The 21,711-nt window shown below is 43.4% G+C and overlaps 1 protein-coding gene across 1 annotated transcript in view; it reads left to right on the forward strand.

The window, feature by feature from the left end:
* The window catches only part of DOCK2 (dedicator of cytokinesis 2), a 416,651-nt gene that overhangs the window by 8,549 nt on the left and 386,391 nt on the right, over positions 1-21,711 (forward strand). The window contains exons 2-4 of the mRNA XM_061188995.1: positions 10,748-10,831; positions 20,379-20,419; positions 21,499-21,554. Coding sequence (XP_061044978.1) covers positions 10,748-10,831; positions 20,379-20,419; positions 21,499-21,554 — 181 coding nt within the window. The remainder of the gene's footprint in view (positions 1-10,747; positions 10,832-20,378; positions 20,420-21,498; positions 21,555-21,711) is intronic.

Below are 21,711 nucleotides of genomic sequence, written 5' to 3' on the forward strand. Positions count from 1 at the left end.
CAACAATAATTGGGGTGTTCTTGAATTCTGCTCCAAACACCTGGAGCCCTGTAGTTGGCCACCACACCAAGCCCCATGGTTCTCACCCTAGGACTCACTGTGACTATGCACCTGTCAAGCTGATTTCCCCTCCTTCTCCTTGCCCTCCCTCTGCCCCTTCCTCTCTCTCTAGTCTCAATTCTTTCATGGGGCCTCTCTTGATCTCTCTTCTCTGAGAGCACAGCTGCCGTGCCCTGCAGCTTAGCCCTTTTTTAAAAAAAGGCAGCCTCTTGTTTCTTGTGTGTTCATTTTGTCTCTTGAACTAGATTTCCCAAAAGCTCCAGGGGAGCAGGAGCCATCCTCTCTCATTCCACTTTTCTAACCTGTCTCACTCCACCTTTCTAACCTTCCAGATACTGCCTGCATTGGAGATTGGGGGCTGAGAAATCAGCCCTTGGTTTCATCATAACGCCTCTCTTCCAACTCTAGCATGTGAGTGTGTGAACGTAGACGAGTGTGAGACAGTGTGTGCGTGAGTGTTTGTGCACGTGTGCCTATACTGGGAGCACTGGGAAGGAGAGGGTGAATCCCAGCATGATGTTTTAGCAGGACTCATCAACCTTGACACTGTCGACACTTGGGGCCAGATAGTTCTTGTTATGGGGCTCTCCTGTGCTCTGTAGGACGTTAAGCAGTGTCCCTGACTTCCACCAGCTAGAAGCTAGGAGCTCCTCCACTCCCCATCCCTGCCTCCCCCACCCCCAGGATTGTGACAACCAAAAATGTGTCCAGACATTGACAGATGTTCCCTTGAGGGTGAAATTGTTCCCAGTTGAGAATCACTGTTTTAGAGAAGTCATGGGAATCTCAACCTCCTCCTTGTTGGCTGGGAATGTCACCTTGGCTCACCTATGGCAACCTGTAAGGTTTTTAGGAGGATCCAGCAGGGGTCCTAAAGCACCTGGCAGGGAGCAGGTGCTAAATACACCTCCACTAGTGAGAGGCAGTGTGGTGTAATGGTTGAGGGTGTATGTTCTGGAGCCAGCCTGCCTGGGGCGAAATCCTGGCTCGCCACCTTCCTAGCTGTGTCGCCCTGGGCTGTTCACTTCATCTTACACTACCTCAGTTTGCTCATCTGTAAAATAGAGTTGACCATAATTGCACCCACCACAAGATTAAATAGGTGACTGTGGGTAAAGTCATTGGAGAAGTGTCTGATACATAGAAAGTGTTCCATAGAGGTTATAATTCTTGTCCTCTCTCCTGGTCAGGGGAGGAACACCGCCTCCTCCTTGGTTCCCTCTGGCTGTGATTCTCCTGCCTCATCCACTGCTAACTTGCACCGGGTTTGAGCTCTGACCTCGCTGCCACAAGCTTCTGCTGGGTCATCGCATTCACCCTCCCTGATGCAATGTCAGGATGTTGCCTTGGTGCTGCGGCTGTCAACACCTTGCCCAGAGACTCCAGGCAAACTGCTTGTATATTTCAACGAATATGTTTCACTTGAATCCAAAGTGGACCTGCCAGCTAGTTCTGTTTCTCCCTGGAGTGGAGACCATCCACTCCAGGGAGAAACAGAAACCAGTTCAGGGACTAGAGAAGTGAGCTTCAGGCAATTACATTCTTTTTCTCCAATACTGTTTGTGTTCCTCTTACGTAGCTACTTGTACAAACTCTATTAACACTTGGTGTTTGCTGAAGCTTTTGTTTTGAAACACATCAGCAAGTGGCAGGGCCCCTGATGAGGTACGAATCCATCCTGCAGGGTCACAGGGCACTTGATGGCTGCAATCAAAATTGGCAGCCCAGCTGGCTCAGCATCTCAGCAAGTAATCTCAAGAAATGCAAGAAAAAACTTAGAAGAAGAGACATACCTGCCCTTCATGTTTGTGTTCCTTCAGTTTAACAAGTATTTATTAAAGTTCAGTAAATATTGATTGAACTTCAACTGTGAGCCAGATGCTGTTCTCAGCACTGGGAATTCAGTGGCCGACAGGCAGACTCAGTCTCCACCCTCGCTGAGGCTGAAGGAGACGGGAAATGAACAAGTCTAGTACATACATATATATATACACACACACACACACATATACATATACATATATACTCACACACACACACAATAAATCGTGACATCAGCAATGGGTTAGTCAGGGAAATAAGGACTTTAGACTCCAGTCTGGGTTTGACTCCACTTTCTACCACTTTCTAGCTGTGTGGCCACGGGCAAGTTCCTTAATCTCTCTTTAAGTTTCTCATATGTTATGTGGAGGGGAATACCTTGGAGTGTTACGGTGAAGATTAAATGAGCTGGTACAAGTAAAATGTGAGGAATTTTGTCTGTCTTATTTATCACTATTACCCAATACTCAGAACAGTATCTGGCACACAGTAGGTGCTCAAATGAATATCTGTTGAAAAATAACATGTGCTTGGTACATAGTATGTGTGTTTACCATTTGTGGGGCGTCAAGCAGTATATGAAGTGGTTAGAATCCAGACTTCTGGATAACTCTCTTATTAGTTAGAGATACTAGAATAAATTGTTTATTCTCTCTCTGCCTCAGTTTCCTCGTGTATAAATCCAAGTGAAATACTGTACTTATCTCCTAACATTGCCCGAAGCACAGAGACCCCCAACCCTATTTGTTTCTGTGAGCTGCGTGCTGTAGCAATGGTATGTTTACTTTTTCCTTATTACTCTTGATTTGGGCTCCTGATGAGCAGGGCATTTCACTACATTTAAGTAAAGTTGGTGGCTAATCAGTAGATTTGATTTCCAGGGTTGTTGGAAGTCCCACCTGTCTCAAAAGCTCCCACTGGCTTGACACTCTTGGATTTCGAACATGAGAGTCCTCATTGGGTTCAGTGATCTCAGACGGCCCTGGTACTTGAAGCACCCCCTTGATCTTTGGTCATAAGTATTTTGGTCTGGTTAGGCTTATCAGTGACCAGCTGCTGCCTTGGCTCCTGAGTATAGTATTTTGATACAAGGAGAGGTCAAGTCCTTCATTGGGATGTGCCAGTATTCTCCAAGGCACAGAGACCTCGTATGAAAGGGGAAGCTGGAATGGGTATCTGTGGGAATCCTTTCACCACTTGTTTATCTGGGCATGGGCAGGGTGGGACAGGCTATGTATGATTTCAGTGATTTTTACTTATTACTTATTCCTATACCTTCCTCATGTTTTCCGGCCCTTTCTATCACTCACTCAGAACTCAAGGGTGGTTAGGCCTGCAGGGAATGGGGAAGAAGATGAACTGTTCTGACACTGGTCAGAAACAACTCAGGAGAGATTCATAGATAAGCAATCAAACTTTAGCAAAGAGTGGCATTCTGGTTCAAAGTTTCCTGTTAGTCATTTAGAAAACTTAACAGAATTGGGTACCGGTATGCAAAGCCACTTCCTTTGTCAGTAATGTCTGCTTTTCCCCAAATGGAGCCTTGAGAACAGAGGTCCTCATGCAAAGGCAGAAATACATTTATAAATTAAATGGCAGTGTCAGTTACTTTCATTTTCATATGATGTGAGTCTTTGGAATGAACACAGACCTCCAGGTTGAATATGAAGTTTCAAGGTCTGTCCAAGATATCTTCTTAAGCCAATGGGTTGGCACCTTCTCACCTGACAGAGCTGGGCAGAGGGTGAGGAAGAGATTCCTAAGGAAAGATGGGAAGGATATAGTCTGGGAACAAAATAGAGTCTTGCCCTGCCCTTTAAATATCTGATGGACAAAACTAATTTGCTAGTGCTCCAGAGGCAAACACATATCATGGATGGTTTTCTTCTGTTAGAAACCTCAGTTGCCTCTGTGGCCCTGCCCAGCTCCTTGGCAGGCATGTCCTCAGCCAGACCTCTGGGGCTGGAGGGATCAGGGAGTGGAGAGTCTGCAGAATTAGGGCATCAGCAAGCTGGAGTGGGTCCAAATGCTAGCAGCCTGTGTGGGGACAGGATTTGAAATGAGGCCAAGTGTGGAGGGAATGAAGAAACAGGGAATCTTTATGCAGGAGAAGAGAACTTTGAGTCCCCTGAGGGTCCTCTCAAGGTTTGTTTTTGGGCAAAGGTTTAATTTTATTCAGTGTTGACTGACAGTGCCATTGAATGCAAACTGCAAGGAAGCAGATTTAAAGGTGACACAAAGAAGAGCTCTGAAGGAGTTCCTCTGAATGGATTGCTTTAGGAGGTATTATAGTGCTAATAAAGAGAAAAGTGACTACTTTTTATTGAGCACTTACTCTGGCCTGACACAGAGGAAAGACTTTTTCTGTGTATTGATCTCAGCCAAGCTTCCAAGGAACTCTTCAAGGTAGGGACCATCATCTCCTCCTTTCTATAGTTGAGGAAAATGAGGCTTGGGGAGGTGAAGCTGCTTAAGCAGGCTGCGGCTGGCCCCTACAGTGCCTCTGTGTGAATTACAAAGATACACCCCTCCCCTGGTGGACACAGTGCCTAGGTAGGGCCCAGGCCTTGGCAGGCAGATCAGAGGTTGGGTGCCAGCCTGTACTGCTCTCTTTGGCTTGGTGGCCTTTTGCTGGACAAAGCCTGCACAATCATACTCTGCAACCCTGGGCTTGAGACCAGAGCTGACAAAGGGCAGAACTGGGCTCAGGAGCCACATTTGTCTTACTCCAGAGACACTGGCTCATAACTCCCAAGCTTTATTATCTCTCAGGATTGAGACTTTCCACCCCTGTGAATACTCACAAAGGCTAGTTGGTCCCTTGGTGAAAGGGCTGATTTGTATAGGTCTTTGGACTAAAAAGCCTACGAGTTTCCTCCTTTTCCCGCAGAGAATGCAGCTCAGAGAGTGTGGCAAACAGAAGCCTGAAGCAGGGTCTGGTGAACACCTGAACACCTGCCATCAGATGCTGTGGAGAGGCAGTGGATGCAGGGAATGAACAAGGCACAGGACAGGGTTGAAGTCCTGGCTCTGTGATTTACCACTCTGTGGGTGGGTCTTGGGTAAGCTACTCAAACCATCTGAACCTCAGTTTCCTCCTCTGTAAAGTGGGGATAGTACTACCTCATGCAGTTGTGATGACAACATGAAAGGGCAGTTGAGAATATGCTTCTCTGTGATACAGTGGAGGAACATTATAAATGCCGCTTGTTTATATTTGAGAAGGGTTTTGACCTCATTTCTTTCCAAGGCCTCTTCACTGATGTGATCACTGCTTTCACTGCATCCATAAGTTTTGATAGGTTGTATTTTCATTTGTATTTGTCTTAAAATATTTTTTGATCTCGCTTGTGAGTTCTCATTTGACCCACTGGTTGTTTAAGGGTATGTTGTTCCATTTACACGTATTTGTGAATTTTCCAGTTTTTTTTTTTTTCTGTTTTTCATTTCTAGCTTCATTCCTTTGTGATTGGAAAAGATGCTTTGTATAATTTCAGTCTTTTTAAAATTTATTGAGACTTGTTTTGTGGCCTAGCATGTCATCTATCTGGAGACTGTTTCATGTGCACTTGAGAAGAATATATTCTGCTATTGTAGGATGGAGTATTCTGTATACATCTGTTAGAACTAGTTATTTTTTTTAAAATTTTATTTATTTTTGGCTGCATTTTGGGTCTTTGTTGCTGCGTGCGGGCTTTCTCTAGTTGCAGCGGGCGGGGGCTACTCTTCGTTGTGTTGTGCGGGCTTCTCATTGTGGTGCCTTCTCTTGTTGTGGAGCACGGGCTCTAGGCACGTGGGCTTCAGTAGTTGTGGCAGGCGGGCTCAGTAGTTGTGGCTCGCAGGCTCTAGAGTGCAGGCTCTGTAGTTGTGGCACACGGGCTTTGTTGTTCCGCGGCATGTGGCATCTTCCCGGACCAGGAATCGAACCCGTGTCCCCTACATTGGCAGGCAATTCTTAACCACTGCGCCACCAGGGAAGTCCCAGGACTAGTTATCTATAGTGTTGTTCAGGTCTTCTGTTTCCCTATTGATTTCATGCCTACTTGTTCTATCCATTATTGATAGTAGAGTATTAAGGTCTCCAATTATTATTGTAGAACTATCTATTTCTCCCTTTAATTATGTCAATGTTTGCCTCATATATTTTGGTGTTATATTATTAAGTACATATATGTTTATAATTGCTATATCTTCTTGGTGTATTGACTCTTTTGCCAATATATTATGTCCTTCTTTGTCTCTTGTAACAATTTTTGACTTACAGTCTATTCTGTCTAATGTTGGTATAACCACCAAGCTCTCTTTTTGTTACTATGTGTGTGGAACTTCTTTCCCTCATTCTTTTATTTTGAACTTATTTGTATCTTTGGACCTAAAGTGAATCTCTTGTAGACAACATATAGTTGGATCATGGTGGATTTATTTATTTATTTATTTATTTATTTATTTATTTCATGGTGGATTTTTAAAAAAATCTTTTCTGTAAATCTCTGCCTCTTGACAAAAGGGTTTAATCCATTTACATTTAAAGTATATACTCATAAGGAAGGACTTACTTCTTCCATTTTGCCATTTGTTTTCTATGAATCTTACATCTTTTTTTGTTCCTCAATTTTTCATTACTACCTTCTTCTATGTTTAACTGATTTTGTCTGGTTTACTGTTTTTTCCCTCCTCTATATTTCTTAGTTATTTTCTTAGTGGTTAACCTGGGTTTTACCACCAGTATCTTACGTTTATAACAATATAGTTTAAGTTAAAACCAACTTAGCTTCAATAGTATACAAAAATCTCTGCTTCTATATAAGTTTGTTTCTTCCCTTTTGTATTGTTACTGTCACACATTACATCTTTATACACCCCATGCCTGTTACCATGGATTTGTAATTATTGCTTTCTGTATTTGTCTTTCCAATTGTCTATCAGTGATGGAATCCCTGTTTTTGTTTATCTCTTCATTTCTCCTTCATTTTTGAAGATTAATTTTGTGTGATACAGAATTCTTGGTTGACTTTTTTTTTTTCTTTCAGCACTTTAAATATGTCATCCACTGCTTTCTAGCTTCACTGGCTTCTGAAAAGAAATCATGTGTTAATTTTATTGAAGATTCATTGAACATGATGAATTGCTTCTCTCTTGCTACTTTTAAGACTTTCTGTTTCTGGTTTTTGACAATTTGACTATTATGTCTTGGTATGGATCTCTTTAAGTTTATCCTGCTTGGATTTCATTGAGCTTCTTGGATGTATAGATTCATGTCTTCCATCAAATGCAAGTTTTTGACCATTATTTCTTCAAATTTTCTTTCTGCCACTTTCTTTTTCTTTCCTCTCATTATAGAACTCCCATTATGTGGATGTTGGTGTGCTTGATATTGTTCCACAGGTCCCTTAGGATCTGTTAATGTTTCTTCATTCTTTTTCTTTCTGCTCCTCAGTCTGGCTAATCTCAACAGACCTATTTTCAAGGTCATTGATTCCTTCTGACTGCTCACATCTTATGTTGAACCTCTCTAATAAAATTTTCACATTTGTTATTGTACTTTTCAGCTCCAGAATTTTTATCTGATTCCTTTTTATAATTTCTCTCTCTTTGACTATATTCTCCATTTTCTGAGACATTATTCCCCTGGTTTCCTTTAGTTCTTTGTCCATAGTTTCCTTTAGATATTTGAGCATACTTAAGATAATTGATTTAAAGTCTTTGTCTCCCAAGTCCAGTGTCTGTCCTTCTTCAGGGACAGTTTCTATTAATTTCTCTTTTTCCTGTGAATGGGCCATACTTTCTTGTTTCTTACATGCCTCATAATTTTGTGCTGAAAACTGGATATCTTGAATATTATGATGTGCTAACTCAGACGTCAGAGTCTCCCTCCTTGCCAGGGCTATTGCCACTGCTTGATATAGATTGTAGTAGTTTGTTTGTTTAGTGACTTTTCTAAAGTATTTTTGTTAAGACTGTATTGTTTGTTGCATGCGGTCACTGAAGTCTCTAAATGCCTGGAATTGAGAGAAAAAAAAACCTAGTCTTTGCAGCTGTGCGTGTGTGTTGGGGCTTACGTTCAACACTTAGCCAGGCCATTTACAACTCTGCCTGAGCCTGCATTTCCTCCCTGTATGGAGCTTGAAGGTCAACAAGAGCTGAGAGCTTTGGGCTTTCTCCCGTCCTTTTTCAACATGTGTCCAACTCTGCATGGCCTTCTAGATCCCCTGCAATAGGTGGTATTCTTCAAAGCTCTTATTCTCCAAAGCATTTCACTCCTAAGCCTTTCCTCCCAGGTTTATTAGTGGTATTATTGTTTGCCCAAACTTATATTCTTTGCCCTGTATGGAAGCAGTTAGTTCTTTTGACTTTAAATGTTTTTGATCAATGCCCTTTGCATAGCTGCTTCTCTCCCTTAAGAGAGTCCCAAGTCAGGGAAATAAAGGCAAGCTCATGGCTTTAGTCCTTCAGGGAGCCCACAGACAGATCAAAACAAGCAACTACTGTACAGTTTCTTGGGACAAGGTCTGCTTTGCTCCCTCCAGCCCCAGGAACCCACAGGAACACGGAACACCATCTTCAAGACTGCCACTAAGATGGGGAGTAGAGAATGGGATAAGGATAAGTTAAAATGCTACAAAACTTTACCAGGTTTCAGTTGCCTTTTCTTGAGTAAGCATTTGCTTGGTTGCTGTAAACTTTTGACTATTTTTCAGAGTTCTGATAAAGTTGATTCTGACCATTTTTGCTGGATTTTTAATTGCTTCTTTGGAGGGACAGGCGCTTGGAACTCCCTACTTCACCATTTTTGCTGATTTCACTCGAAGAAGTAATTTTAAAATGCATTTTGTTTGTTGACACATGAGGAAACTGAGGAGCAAAGGGAGAGGGAATGAACTGAGTCAGTGGTAAGACTACCGAGAGGACTCAGGATTCCTCTCATTTAGTTAATCTACCTCCTGCACTGCTTGGTCACATGGTTCATCAGCAGCAAGTCTCTCCTTGGTTCAAAGACCTCTGGGATTAGAGAGACAAAGCAAGGGTCTCCTCATGGGCTCCGCCACATCCACTCTGCCTCCCTCCATCCACTCCCCCAACAGCAGTCGACGTGATGGGATTACATCACTCCCCTGCTTAACAGCCTTCAGCCTTCTATCCACTGGTGTATTTATACAATGGAATATTATTCAGCCATAAAAATGAATGAAGTAATGATAGTTGCTACAACATGAATGAATCTTAAAAACCTTGTGCTGAGTAAAAGAAGCCAGTTGCAAAAGACCACATATTATATGATTCTGTTTGTACGAAATGTCCAGAATAGGCAAATCTATAGAGACAGAAAGTAGATTAGTGGCCGATTGTGGCTCAGGGGACTTTTTTGAGGTGATGAGAATGTTCTAAAATTAATCATGGTGGTGGTTTCACAGCTCTGTGAGTAAATCATCGAATTATATACTTTAAGTGGGCAAATTATATCTAAATAAAGCTATTACCAAATAACTAAGTAAAATCTATCCAGCTTCCCGTTCTCTTGGAGTAAAGCCCAAAGTCATCGTGAAGCCCTGCATGACCTGGTTCCTGCCTCTCCAGCCTCCTCTGTGTCACCCCCTCCTCCCTTATACTCCATGCACAGCAGTTTCCTTTTTGCTCTCTGAATGTGCCAAGTGTCTTCCTTACTCGGGGCCTTTGTGTATGCTATTCCCACTTCCTGAAATGCCCTTCCCCCCTTTCTGTTCCCATAGCTGACTTGTTTGAATCCTCCATGTATAATCAGCTCAGGGGGTCCTTTCTTAACTACCCCAACAAAAATTGATGCCTCCTCTATCAGGCCCTATTTGTTTCTTACATCACATGTATCATATTTTGTAACCTTATATTTATTTGTGTATTCACCAAAAGAGCAAGATCAGTGCCTAGCATGTGCCTGGCATATTGTAGGCACTTAATGAATATCTGCTGCATGAATGAATGAGGACAACCTTGTAGGATCATACCATCCATCCTCCTGAAGGTCTTTCCTTAAATCGAAACACTTGTGTTTTGATTCACATGTCAAATCAAACATCATTGTGTCCTATTCTGTTCTTGAAGAACTTCCAAGCTGGATATTCCTTAAACAAGCTTCATCCCTAGGTTAACAGTATGGCCTGGTCCTCACTTAGCAAGTGATGCTGAGCAGGGGCTGAGCACTGCAATGATACGGTGTAATCTCACATTCCAAGGGATTAGCAGAGGCTCCCATACCACACAGGGGACTCTGGGTGTTTTCATAGCCAACTGCTACTCCCCAGAAGCTGACAGTGTAAATGGGAAGGTAGACAGTGTAAATGAGTGGTAGAAAGACTGGCATTTTAGGCTGCTGTCACCAGGATGGAGTAATTGGGGAGCAGCAAGTAGCCCACAATAGCAGTTGAGAATACGGAAGTTAGATACTGGTTTTCCTGTCACTTCCTAGCCTGATGATTTTGGCCAAATTGTTTAACCTCTCAGCACCTCCATTTACTTATCTGCAAAATGGGATCACAGTTTACACCTTGCAGGGTTGCTGTGGGAATGGAATGAGAGGATGTGCTGAGCACACGCAGGGTGTACAGTGGGAGGTCAACCATGGGAGATGACATAAACACCATCCTTGTCACTCAGACTGGAGTGCAGGACCTGTGCTAGGGAGAGGTCATGTTTGACTAATGAATGGGGGCCCTTGGGAGCCAGGCTGGGCCTGCATTGACTCCTGTGGCAGGCAGTGGTTTCTACATTGGTTTGGTTTAGCCATGTGGGCTGCATGGTCATCAGATAAAGTCAAGAAAGGAAGGGCAGGAAGGAGCAGAGATTCTTGGTATCCAGAGGTCTCACCAGGCTGCCTCTCTGTTCCATTTCACAGCCATATACAACTTCCAAGGGAGCGGAGTCCCCCAGCTCTCCCTGCAGATTGGCGATGTGGTGCGAATACAGGAGACCTGTGGAGGTGAGTCACTGGCCCAGGCGACCCTTGGATGCCAGGAGCTTGCTGATGGTGTTGGGACACCCCCAGGACATACCCAGCACCTCCAGCCCTCTCTTGGAACTTGCACCTCTGTGCGGTCTATTTAAATACATTTTGCTAATATTAGTATTTCAGATTTACTGAAAATAATGCTTTGTTATTGTAGGAATTCATACTTATAAACAAAAGTCAAACTGGGTGGTCTGATGTTCATTGTGCTCTCTATTTGCCCAGCCATGGAGCTGTTGGGCCCTATGACACCTTCTAGATACACTTCTTTATTAGTTTCAACACCATTATAAAGGAATATCAGCATTATTAGGGTTTTGAAGGGTCCAGTAAATTATAATCCTGATTCCAGGAGGACTGCTGTACACAGCTGTGTGGTTTGGGCACTGCATCTGGGCCAGGGAGCAGTGCTCACTCCCTTCAGCAAGCTGGGTGCCCTGTCTTGGGCAAAATGGCATCTCTTTCTTCCCACAGAGGTGTCATCTCTTGTGAAGCCAAGTGTCTGTTGGGCTGTGTCCACTATCGTGGCGATGGTGGTGGTAGGGGTGGTTTTTAAAGTTTGCACGAAGGTTAATGGCCTTGGACTCATGAGTCAGGCCATTAGAAATCAATGTATATCACCTATGTCACTGATAAAATTGACATTGGGAGCACGGCTTGGGTGTAAGTGTCGAATGAGCTTGCTCATGGGCTGACTACATTCAGGCAGGCTCTCCCAGCCCTCACTGCCCAGCTGGACCACCATGGATCTCTCCCTGCCTGGGCCTGACTATAATCCTGCTGTGTGGAGGGCGTAGAGTGTGTCCTTCCTGTGGTCAGGCAGAGCAAAGAGAAAGGAGGGCAGAGTGGGCTCTGTCCCTGTTCCCCAGCTAATCCCTCAGGTTAGGCTCTCCTGTGCTGGGATGGGGGTGAGGGGTGGGCAGGAGGCAGGTGTGCTACTGTTAAGGAGGCCCCCTCAAGGGGAAATAGAGGGCCGGAGGAAAGGAGGTTGCCTACAGAGCTAGCCATCTTTGGGTTCTTAACCTCATAGTGAGTACTGTGCTAAATTCCCATAATGTGTTAGTCTAGTTACTCCTCACAGCCACCTGCAGGACAGGTGGTATTTTCAGCCCTAGATTAGCTATATGCAATTAACAAGGCACCTCTGCAGATTCGTGAAGGAGTGCGTGTGCACATACACATACACATACACACACGGACACATACACTCACACACACACGCACACAAATGCAAACCAAAAAGCAAACAAACAGAAAACGCTTTTTGGAGGGAGAAAGAATTTGATAGTTGATATTTCAAAGCAGCTTTAAAGGAATCATCATGGGGGAAATGAGAATTTTGTTCACCTTCCTTACATTTATTTTATGCTTTAGTACTGTTGCTATTTATTTATTTATTTTTTAAGGATTTCTTTTTTTAAAAAATAAATTTATTTATTTATTTATTTATTTTTGGCTGCATTGGGTCCTGGTTACTGTGCATGGGCTTTCTCTAGTTGTGGCGAGCAGGGGCTACTCTTCATTGTGGTGTGCAGGCTTCTCATTGCGGTGGCTTCTCTTGTTGCAGAGCACGGGCTCTAGGCACGCAGGCTTCAGTACTTGTGGCATGTGGGCTTAGTAGTCGTGGCATGGGTGGTCTAGAGTGCAGGCTCAGTAGGTGTGACACACGGGCTCAGTAGTTGTGGCACGCGGACTCCAGTAGTTGCGGCTCATGGGCTCTAGGTATGCGGGCTTCAGTAGTTGTGGCTCGTGGGCTCAGTAGTTGTGGCTCGTAGGCTCTAGAGCTCAGACTCAGTAGTTGTGGCCCGTGGGCTCAGTAGTTGTGGCTCATGGGCTCTAGGTGAGTGGGCTTCAGTCGTTGTGGCACGTGGGCTCAGTAGTTGTGCCACGTGGGCTCTAGAGTGCAGGCTCAGTAGTTGTGGCGCATGGGTTTAGTTGCTCCGCGACATGTGGGATCTTTCCCGACCAGGGCTTGAACCCGTGTCCCCTGCATTGGCAGGCGGATTCTCAACCACTGCGCCACCAGGGAAGCCCACTGTTGTTATTTTGGACATCATGCACTTTTCAGTGTCCAGGCCTCTATAGTGCCCAGTCTGGCCCTATTTTACACACAGAGTGAGTGGGACTGGGGGAGGGGTAGGGATCTGATTCCAAACACCCTGCCCTCCTCCCACAATGCAATCCTACCCTTTACAAATGTAGTTCTACTCAGTGGCAGATAAGCAAACTCTAGGTGTCTACCAAGGGCAAAGAAAATAAAAACAGCAAGCAAAACAGTTCTCCTCAGTGTCACTTTTGTGCTACTGGATGCTAATCCCGAGAAACAGGCAGAGACCTCAGATTTGCAGGTGAAGGAGCAAGGCTCAGGGAAGAGAAATGACTCGCCTAGGCTCACACAGTGAGCCAGTTGCTGTTCTCTCCACTCTCCTAAGACTGCTCCCTTTTCTCCACCCCATGCCTACCAAGGCAGTGAAAAAGCCTCAGAATGTTTTCTGTGTCCTACATTTTGAAATTCAGATGAGTGTTTTTTTCTTCTTTTCATGCAATTTCCCTGGAGAAAGTGCTTCAGGGCAGGAAACTGACCACATAGGTTGCATGTAATCAGAGCCTTTCTTTACTTTTGCCTGGCCTATAGCCTGACCTTCAAAAAGGCTGCACTTGCTGACTCAAGTCACCTTTGTTTTGGGGATTAACCTCCTTGCTCCTAAGCTCTTTAGTTCTGGTTTCCCATTTTAAATTTTGTTTTATCAGTCTTATTTTAATGCATCCTTGTAATAAGCAGCCACAGTACTTTTCTGGAAAGAGCTGGACATATTAATTTAGCAAGTGATTGCCAGTTCATGAATACTTTGAAAGTACATTTGGAAGTCTGTTAGACTGATTCTAGATATCTGAGGAGTTGGTATGAAAATTATTAGGATTTATCATGCATGCCCTGATACCCATATAGAGTTTTCAAACTGGAATTTATAGGATCCTAAGAGTCCCTGAGGGCCTTAAATGGCTAAGGGCTCTGAGATCAGGCCTGGTCTTATCTTTTTTACATGCGGGGAGTTCTGCTTATGATTCCAGTTGAAAAACAGTTCCTCTGCAGATATAAAAAAGTGAAAACCACAGTGTTAGTCAAAAATTAGTCAACATGACATAGTAGAAAAAATATAGGTGTGCTCATATCACCGTCTTGCAGAAACCTACTCAAAAAATAAAATCCAGCCAATTGAGAGATGAATCAAAATGTTAAAATACAGGAATTGAAAAGCTGTGATAAGAGGAAGTACTGGCGAGCATTGAGTCCAAGTGAATTGATTTGTCAAAATTAGTATTAAAAGTCATGATAGTTACGACTACCAAAAAGAACGTCATTGTTCGAAAACTGTAAAATGTACCCCGCACCCCGCAAAAAAAAAGGAATACAATTGAGAAATGGAGAGGGGAATGGAATAGAATAGATATAGTCTTGAAGATTCAAAGCACACTTCTCCAGATATCAGCAATGATTAATTCTAGGTGGTAGGAATGTGAATATTTTTATTTTGTATTTTTCAATAATTTTAAAATCTCCCCTCTCCTCCACGAAAAGAAAAAAGAAAGAAGGAAGGAAGGAAGGGAGGAAGGAAAGGAAGGAAGGAAGAAAAGAAAGAAAGAAGAAAGAGAAAGAAAAGAAGTAGAAAAAGCATGGGCTTTTGAATCAGAAAGTTATTCTCTGCTCCACTTACCCGCTAGCTTAGTGATCTTAGGGAAGTAAGCCTCAGTTTTCTCACCTGCAAAAATGGATTATCATCACCTTGCTTCTGGGTGTGTTATGAGGATAAAATGAGAGAAGTAGAGAAGCTGTTTAGCATCATGCCTGGCTCCTAGGTACTCTGTGTTGAATTCCATGTCTTCCCCCCATTAAACAGAGCTACACTGAGACTGACAGGTATGTATCTATCTTAGCAATATCGCCCAGGGAACACAGAAGATGGCCCTCTGATTGCCTGGAGTGGGTGAGGCTAGCCCTTCTTTGCCTATGCACTAAACTTACTCAGCCAGATGAATGGGGAAAACAAAAATCTGAGCTGAAACCTTAGGCATGAATGAATTTCCTTTCACTAGAGCTCTAAGGTTTTTAGTATTTCCTTTTAGGTAATATTTTGTTGTGATAAAAACTCAAACAATTCAGAAGGGCGCCCATTGCTAAGCCTTCCTAATAGACATCCTAATGCCTATTTCTTTGTCCATATTACATCTCTCAGACTGCCTCTCCTACCCAGAGGCAGCATAAACATTCTGCTTCCTGATTTTAGATGTGGAAAACATATGTAGGTGTTTATGAAGTAGTCAGAACTCCTCATGGGGGAATAAATGTGAAAAAGGAGTGTTATTTTTCCCCAATCACTTCCTTCAGTTATATTTGGTTGACATCTTTCCTGATATTTAACATCTCAAAAGAAGGCTTCAATTCCATATGCAGTTTAATGCTCCTCTCCTGCTTACCTTTTCCTAGCTTAAACAAGCCTGGGGGTAGAGGGAGTTTGGGGTGCTCACTCTCTGATTCTTTGACTTCCTGATCAAATAAGCCAAAAGATCAGCCAGTCCCCTGCACGAATAGCCATGTAGCTGGGGAACAAGATGCCAGATGCCCGCTATATCTCTGAGTGAATCTTCGGGACTGCACCCTTCACGCTTGGATTTGGTCTGGGGGTAAGAGAGCTCTACCATGCACTCCTAAGGCAACAGCAGCTACTTCTGAAAACCAACTCCCATCTCCTGATTACTTAGACAGTGGTGAGGGGAAGTTCCTTGGGGATATCCCAGGTTACTTAGACTCTTTCTTATGAGCCCTTCAGAGGGAATGTCTACTCCACTCTCAGTTATTTGCTACCTGACTCTTCCTTTCCAGAACAACAGGGAAGGTTCCATTCCATCTACTGATACACGCACTTGCCCGGGTCATGGGGGCCCACTCTTAGTGGCAAAGAGAATGGGATTTCTAGACAGTGGTTTCCAAGGTGCTTTTGAATTTCATTTACCAGTAAAATGGAACAAGGGGAGGGGATGAGGGAGGAAGTTGACATAGCTTAACCTCCTTAAGGTAGGGCATAGCTTTTATTGTCATTGTTTTCTAAAAACTGGGACTATACTGTACATACCATTCTGAGACTTGTTCTTCTCACTTAAAAATATCTGGAATTCCTTCTAAGCTGGCACATGTGAATCACCTCAACCTTGGTTCAGCTGCAAAGAGCTCTGCATGAAGAGTTCTGAATCTCCCACTTGCTGAGTGGGGTACACCCAGAGCCATGCAGCCTCTTCTCTACTGACAACTCCACCGAGAGTGATCTTGACCCATCTGAGTCCTTTGCTTTTAGGGCACGGCGGGGTTGGGGGGGGACATTATGCGCACTTAAGAGGGTATTTTTTTAAAGTGCCACTTTGCAGGGAGATGGTCCTTTGTTTAGATCTGCTCTAGAAACAGGTTGGTATGAAAGGGACTCCATTTTCTTAAGTAAGGCTGTTTCATTGTGGGGAGTTGGTAAGTGAAGTTTTCTTTCCTTTTGTTTGTGGGTGAGGCCAAAACGTCAGTAAACTTCCATTATGTTGAATTTGAAGAATGTTTCATTTACTTTGTTGTTATGGGAATATGTTGAAATGACTTCACCAAAACAAAACCACAAAAAATCCGAAAAACAATATTCAAAATCTGTAGGTTCTGGAAATAAAATAGAAAATACACCTAAGTTTCTCTGGTTAATGATGATGATGATGATTATGGATTTTTAAATGACATAATTGTATTTACTAATTTTTTTAACACTTACCATATGCCGGACACTGTACAAACTCTGAATTCCTTATCTAATTTAAGCCTATGAGACGGGCACTATTATTGTTCACATTTTACAAATAAGGAAACTAAGGCTTAGAGAAATGCACTACCTTGTCTAAGATCACGCAGAAGTTGCAGATCTTCATTCAAATTCAGGCTTTGATTCCAGAGCTCATACCCTTAACCACTGATTGATACTGGCTTCTGTTATATTCTTCTTGATGTTATTGGATATTTCAATCAAACAGGAAAGTGAAATACCCCCAGGCACACACCACTCAAATAAACAGATATTAACATTTTTCCTTGTTTAGTTCATACATATTTTTTTTTAAAGAAATAAACATTTTAGGTGCAACTGAGATCCCCTGTTTACCCCTCTCCTATTCCATTCTTGTCTTTTTGTCCATTCTTCAGGTAACACTCATCCTGAAATTAGTATGTCTTCTTCCAGTCTAAGGTTTTGTACCTTTACCAGATGTGTTCACCTTCATAATTCTGTTTAAACAATAGTTTGTGCAACAACCGTGTATGGTAGCTGTTATTTTCCTCATTTGACAGGTGAAAACACTGAGGCTTAAGTGACATGACCAAAGATCACACTGCCGGGAGAGGGCAGAGAGAGGACTGGATTTCTAGGATGTGGATTCTTTTTTGATGTTCTGGGATGCTTTTAATCTCTCCTCCATTTTCCCCTCCCCACGCAACTCCTGGGTGATTGGAGAATTTAGGTACATTTCATTTTGATATTTGGAATGTGGGAAAGGAGGACAGTTGGAGTTTATCATTTTCCATAAGAATGGTAAAAAAAATTCCCTTTCCTCATATTCCCCAGGATGCACTTTGTGAGTTTTCTATTTATAAAGTTTTCATGGATAGGGTTAGACCAAAAAAAGCCCTTTCTGTTACTTAACTGAAAGGGCATTGAGCCAGGGGACAAGTCCTGGGGTGTGGTAAATGCTGTGTTACCCTGAGCCTGGTTTTGATCATGGCGTCTCTTGTCATGGATTTTGCTATGTGTGCCAACTATTGTTATCTGCCCAGTCAGGTCTTGGAGTACAGCCAGATATAACTGACCGGTGACCAGATTAGGGAGTGGACATCAGGGATCATAGAGATCAGTGATTCAGCATGGTTGGGGATATCAGAAAAAGTCCTAAGGACAGCTCTGATGCAGTGGATGCTTTATCATCATCCAGCAAGTGGAGATGGTGGTAAGCCTGTCTCATCAAGGATCACTGGGGATTTATTTCTGAAAGCACCTGGCCGAATGTCATGTACACAGTAGGTGCACAGTCAGTGTTTGTTGAACTTAAATCTGGGAGCCAGAATGTATATGCTGGCGGTAAGCAACAGTCGATTTCTTGCTCAGGAGTGAGTTGAAGTTTTGCGAATCAGGATACCGACAAGGGGTGGCAAGTCACCGATTCTCAAGGGTGAGAGAGGGCAATGTCACTGGAAGTCAAGGGTCCCCGATGGAGCCCCTGTCGTGGAGAGCCAGATGTGGGCAGACTAGTGGTCCCTTGGTTGTTTTCCTACTACCTGGTGGATTTTGGTGGCCTTGGCCAATAAGGTGGATTCAGGTCACTGCAACCAAGAAACCCTTAACTGTATCTGTGCTTTAAGAGAACGTTATCTGTATTTGTGCTCATCACATGGGGGACAATGTGGTGGAACAGCTTTGAGGGCTGGCTTTGAAGCCACACAGACTTGCCCTTGAACCCTGGCATGTGATTTGGCCCAGTACCTCAACTGACTTGGATCTCAATTTCTTCATCTACAGGATGGGAATATTACTTAGCTCACAGTATGGATATGAGCACTAGATGAGAGAATACATGTACAACACTTAGCATACAGCTTTGTGTGCATTAAGCGATCAATTAATGGTAGCTAGTAATGTTACAGAGATGCTCTTATATCTTGTTGGTTGAATGGGAAAGAACTGCAAATAAAGGAGGTTGTTCTAGTGCAGTACTAGAGTGTCACCTCCAGAGTCAGATGCTTGGATTTAGGTCTTAACTGCATTACTCACTAGCTGTGTGACCATGAGCAAGTTGCTTAATCTCTCTGTGCCTCTCTATTTTCATTTGCAGAATTGAGGCAATAATAGTAATTACTTTATAGAATCATTGTGAAGATTAATTTATAATTTGAAAAAAACAAAACAAAAAACTTTACCAGAGTTCCTGGCACACAGCAAGCACTATTGTTAATGTAATATAAGCATTATTGTTCACAGTTAATTATTACCGATAGTTATAGGGAAAATTATTAGAGGAGTGTGAAAATAGAATGTGATTCTTCATGAAGTAGAAAGTTTTCTGCCACTGGAAGTACTTAGTGGGGTTGTAGTTTTGGGGATTCAGATGTTGGGAGGATGGAAATATTAGGCAAATACCATGCTCCTTCTTCCATTAGACAGGAAGCACAGTATGATGGCTGTTTACGTTCAGATCCTGGCATTGTCACTTACTAGCTGTGTAACTGTGGTCAAGTTACTCAACTTCTCTGTGCCTCAGGTGGGCCACTCTTCTGTAAAATGGGATAATTGAATTTCCCACCTCATGTGGTTGTTATGAAGATTAAAAGCCTTCATATATGAAGAGTGCTTAGAATGGTTTTTTATTCCAAACCTGAGATTCTTTCTCTCCAGCCTCCATTCCTTCCTTTTTCTCTCCTTCCTTTTCTCCTTCTCTCCTTCTCTCCTTCCTCTACCTTTCTGTCTTTCAAAATAGGAACCACTGTGGGCCCCTGTTGCTTTAGAACTTTCTTTATGACCTGACCCTCAAGCTGGCTCATGACTGGGAGGGGTGACTTTGCATTTTCAGTTGTTTGTTTTGGAGCTTGCACGTATGTCTGTTGAGAACATATTTCGACAACAATCTGTCAGCCCAGTAATGAGGGTTTGCTAATGAGGTTCCCGACAGACGCTTTTTATTTACAAAGATGACAAATGCCACTACTTGGCTGTGCTTGAATCATTTCAAAGGCCAGTAGGCTCATTATAGTCATCAATACTTGCTATGCTGAGGCTCATTTTGTCCGAGGACTGTGTATAATTTGGATTTCTGTTAATTGAGTCATTTTTGATATTCCTGCAAAAGGGAAGAATCTCTTATAATTCCTGTCCTTTTACCCATCCCTGAACTTGTCTGTTTTGTAATGGCTAACTTCTGCAAATCACATTTTAGACACAATTTGCTGCTGTTAGAACTGCGACCATTATTTTAGGATGTTTGCCAAACTCCCTCTGACATTCTCAGCCTTTCTGTGTCCCTAAGGCGGAGGTTGAAAACATGCATATGAACACAGGAAGGACCCAGGCAGTTAATGGAAGTAACTGGGGGGCTGGGTAGAGGCTGGTGAGTTGGAGGCGCCTGCTGTGTCTGATGGGCCCAGCTGCTTCTCACCACTAGCCAACTGCAACCATGTGGGAGTACTGGCCACCATCTCTGGGCCTCCTGTTTTTTTCAAAAGAAGGATGAAATTTGCATTTTTATGTGAAATCCCTGTATTTGTGGATGCTTTTTGGAGATGTTGGCAACTAATTCAAGAGACTGTTGAATCCTAGGGCTTTGATCTGTACCTAAGGTCTAAAGCACTTCGCAGTAGTTTCTTTGCCAGTGAAAAACAAACAGCAACAACAAAACCCAGCAAGGAACTTGTACGAATAGATGAAAAACCTGTTTCTTTGTTTTCTCTTTGCAGACTGGTATCGGGGATACCTTGTAAAGCACAAAATGTTGCAGGTGAGGTCAATTTGTTTTTATCTGGGACAATATTGGATGTCTGTACATGACCCTGCCAGCCCCCTGGGCACTCATCTCCCACTGTTGCTCCTCTGCAGACTGATTCCATTCCTCCCTCCTTGTGTCCTGTGATTCCCCCGCTGTGCCTCAGTGCCTTCCCCTTTCACTCATTCTTTAAGGTCAACCTCCAGAGCTCTCTTCTCCCTGAAACTTTTCCTAATATGCCAGTCACATATGATTTTTCGAGTCCCGTGGAATCGTGCATTTTTTATTTGAAATTTATCTCCTACTGCCTTTCTTTAGTGTTGCTTGGGGCATTCATCATTTCCTCACCTATGTGTGCAACATGACTCAGAAGGGACAGGTCCAGTCTTCGCCCTCAGGGAGTTCCCCTGCCCCAGCCCCACAGCACACCGCCATCTCCATGGGAGCAAGCGCCTGCTTTGCTTGTCTCCCTACATCTCACGGTGTCTAGCCCAGTGACCGGATGTCCCCAGTGTACATGCTGGCTGAATTTATGAAGGAATTTCCAAGTAATTGATCAACTTCTCTTAACGGAGCTAAGCTTATAGAGCAAGGGAATAATAGATGCTTCTTCCTTCCTCCATCGTGAACAATAAAATAAATCCAGAGAGAAAGAGATCTCAAATCAAAGCAACCCATATGCAACCAGGGACACTGTTGCCTCAGGACCTGACCTTTCCTGACTGTGAAGGGTGGCTGCTGTCCCGGGCAGGAGAGGGGAGAGGCAGAGCGCTATTCTCCCTTAGAGTGAGTCTTTCAGGCACTCCAGCCTTGCCCATCTGATAGGGTGAGTGTCTGCCATGGGGTTGGAGCATCCTTTGGGATCTAGGGCTACTGTGAGATCCTGAACAACTGATGAAGAACTGGAGAGGAACCAGACCTAAAAGAGTAGGTTTGGCACCTCCCACTTGTTCTCTTGGACTGGGATTATTCCTGTAAAGTTTGAGGGTTTTACCAGCTAGCAGCTTTTGGAAAAATCATGAAGACCTGGGGTCAGTTTTTTTCTGTAGGGACAAGTCATGCTATCTCACCTTGTCTTATCTTATCCCCCACAGGGCATTTTCCCTAAATCCTTTATCCACATCAAAGAAGTGACAGTGGAGAAAAAAAGGTATTTGCCATCCTTCCCCGCAGTTGACCCTCCAGTGGCTCATGGATGTCACTGTCCTGTCGACTTTGAAAACCTGACTTGGCAGATGTGAAGGATGCTCAGCCGATCCGTCTTCTTTGTGCTGTGTTTATTTATCTCCTTTCCCTCACTGGATGGG

This window comes from Eubalaena glacialis, chromosome 4, assembly GCF_028564815.1.
Source record: "Eubalaena glacialis isolate mEubGla1 chromosome 4, mEubGla1.1.hap2.+ XY, whole genome shotgun sequence".
Classification (NCBI taxonomy): Eukaryota; Metazoa; Chordata; class Mammalia; order Artiodactyla; family Balaenidae; genus Eubalaena; species Eubalaena glacialis.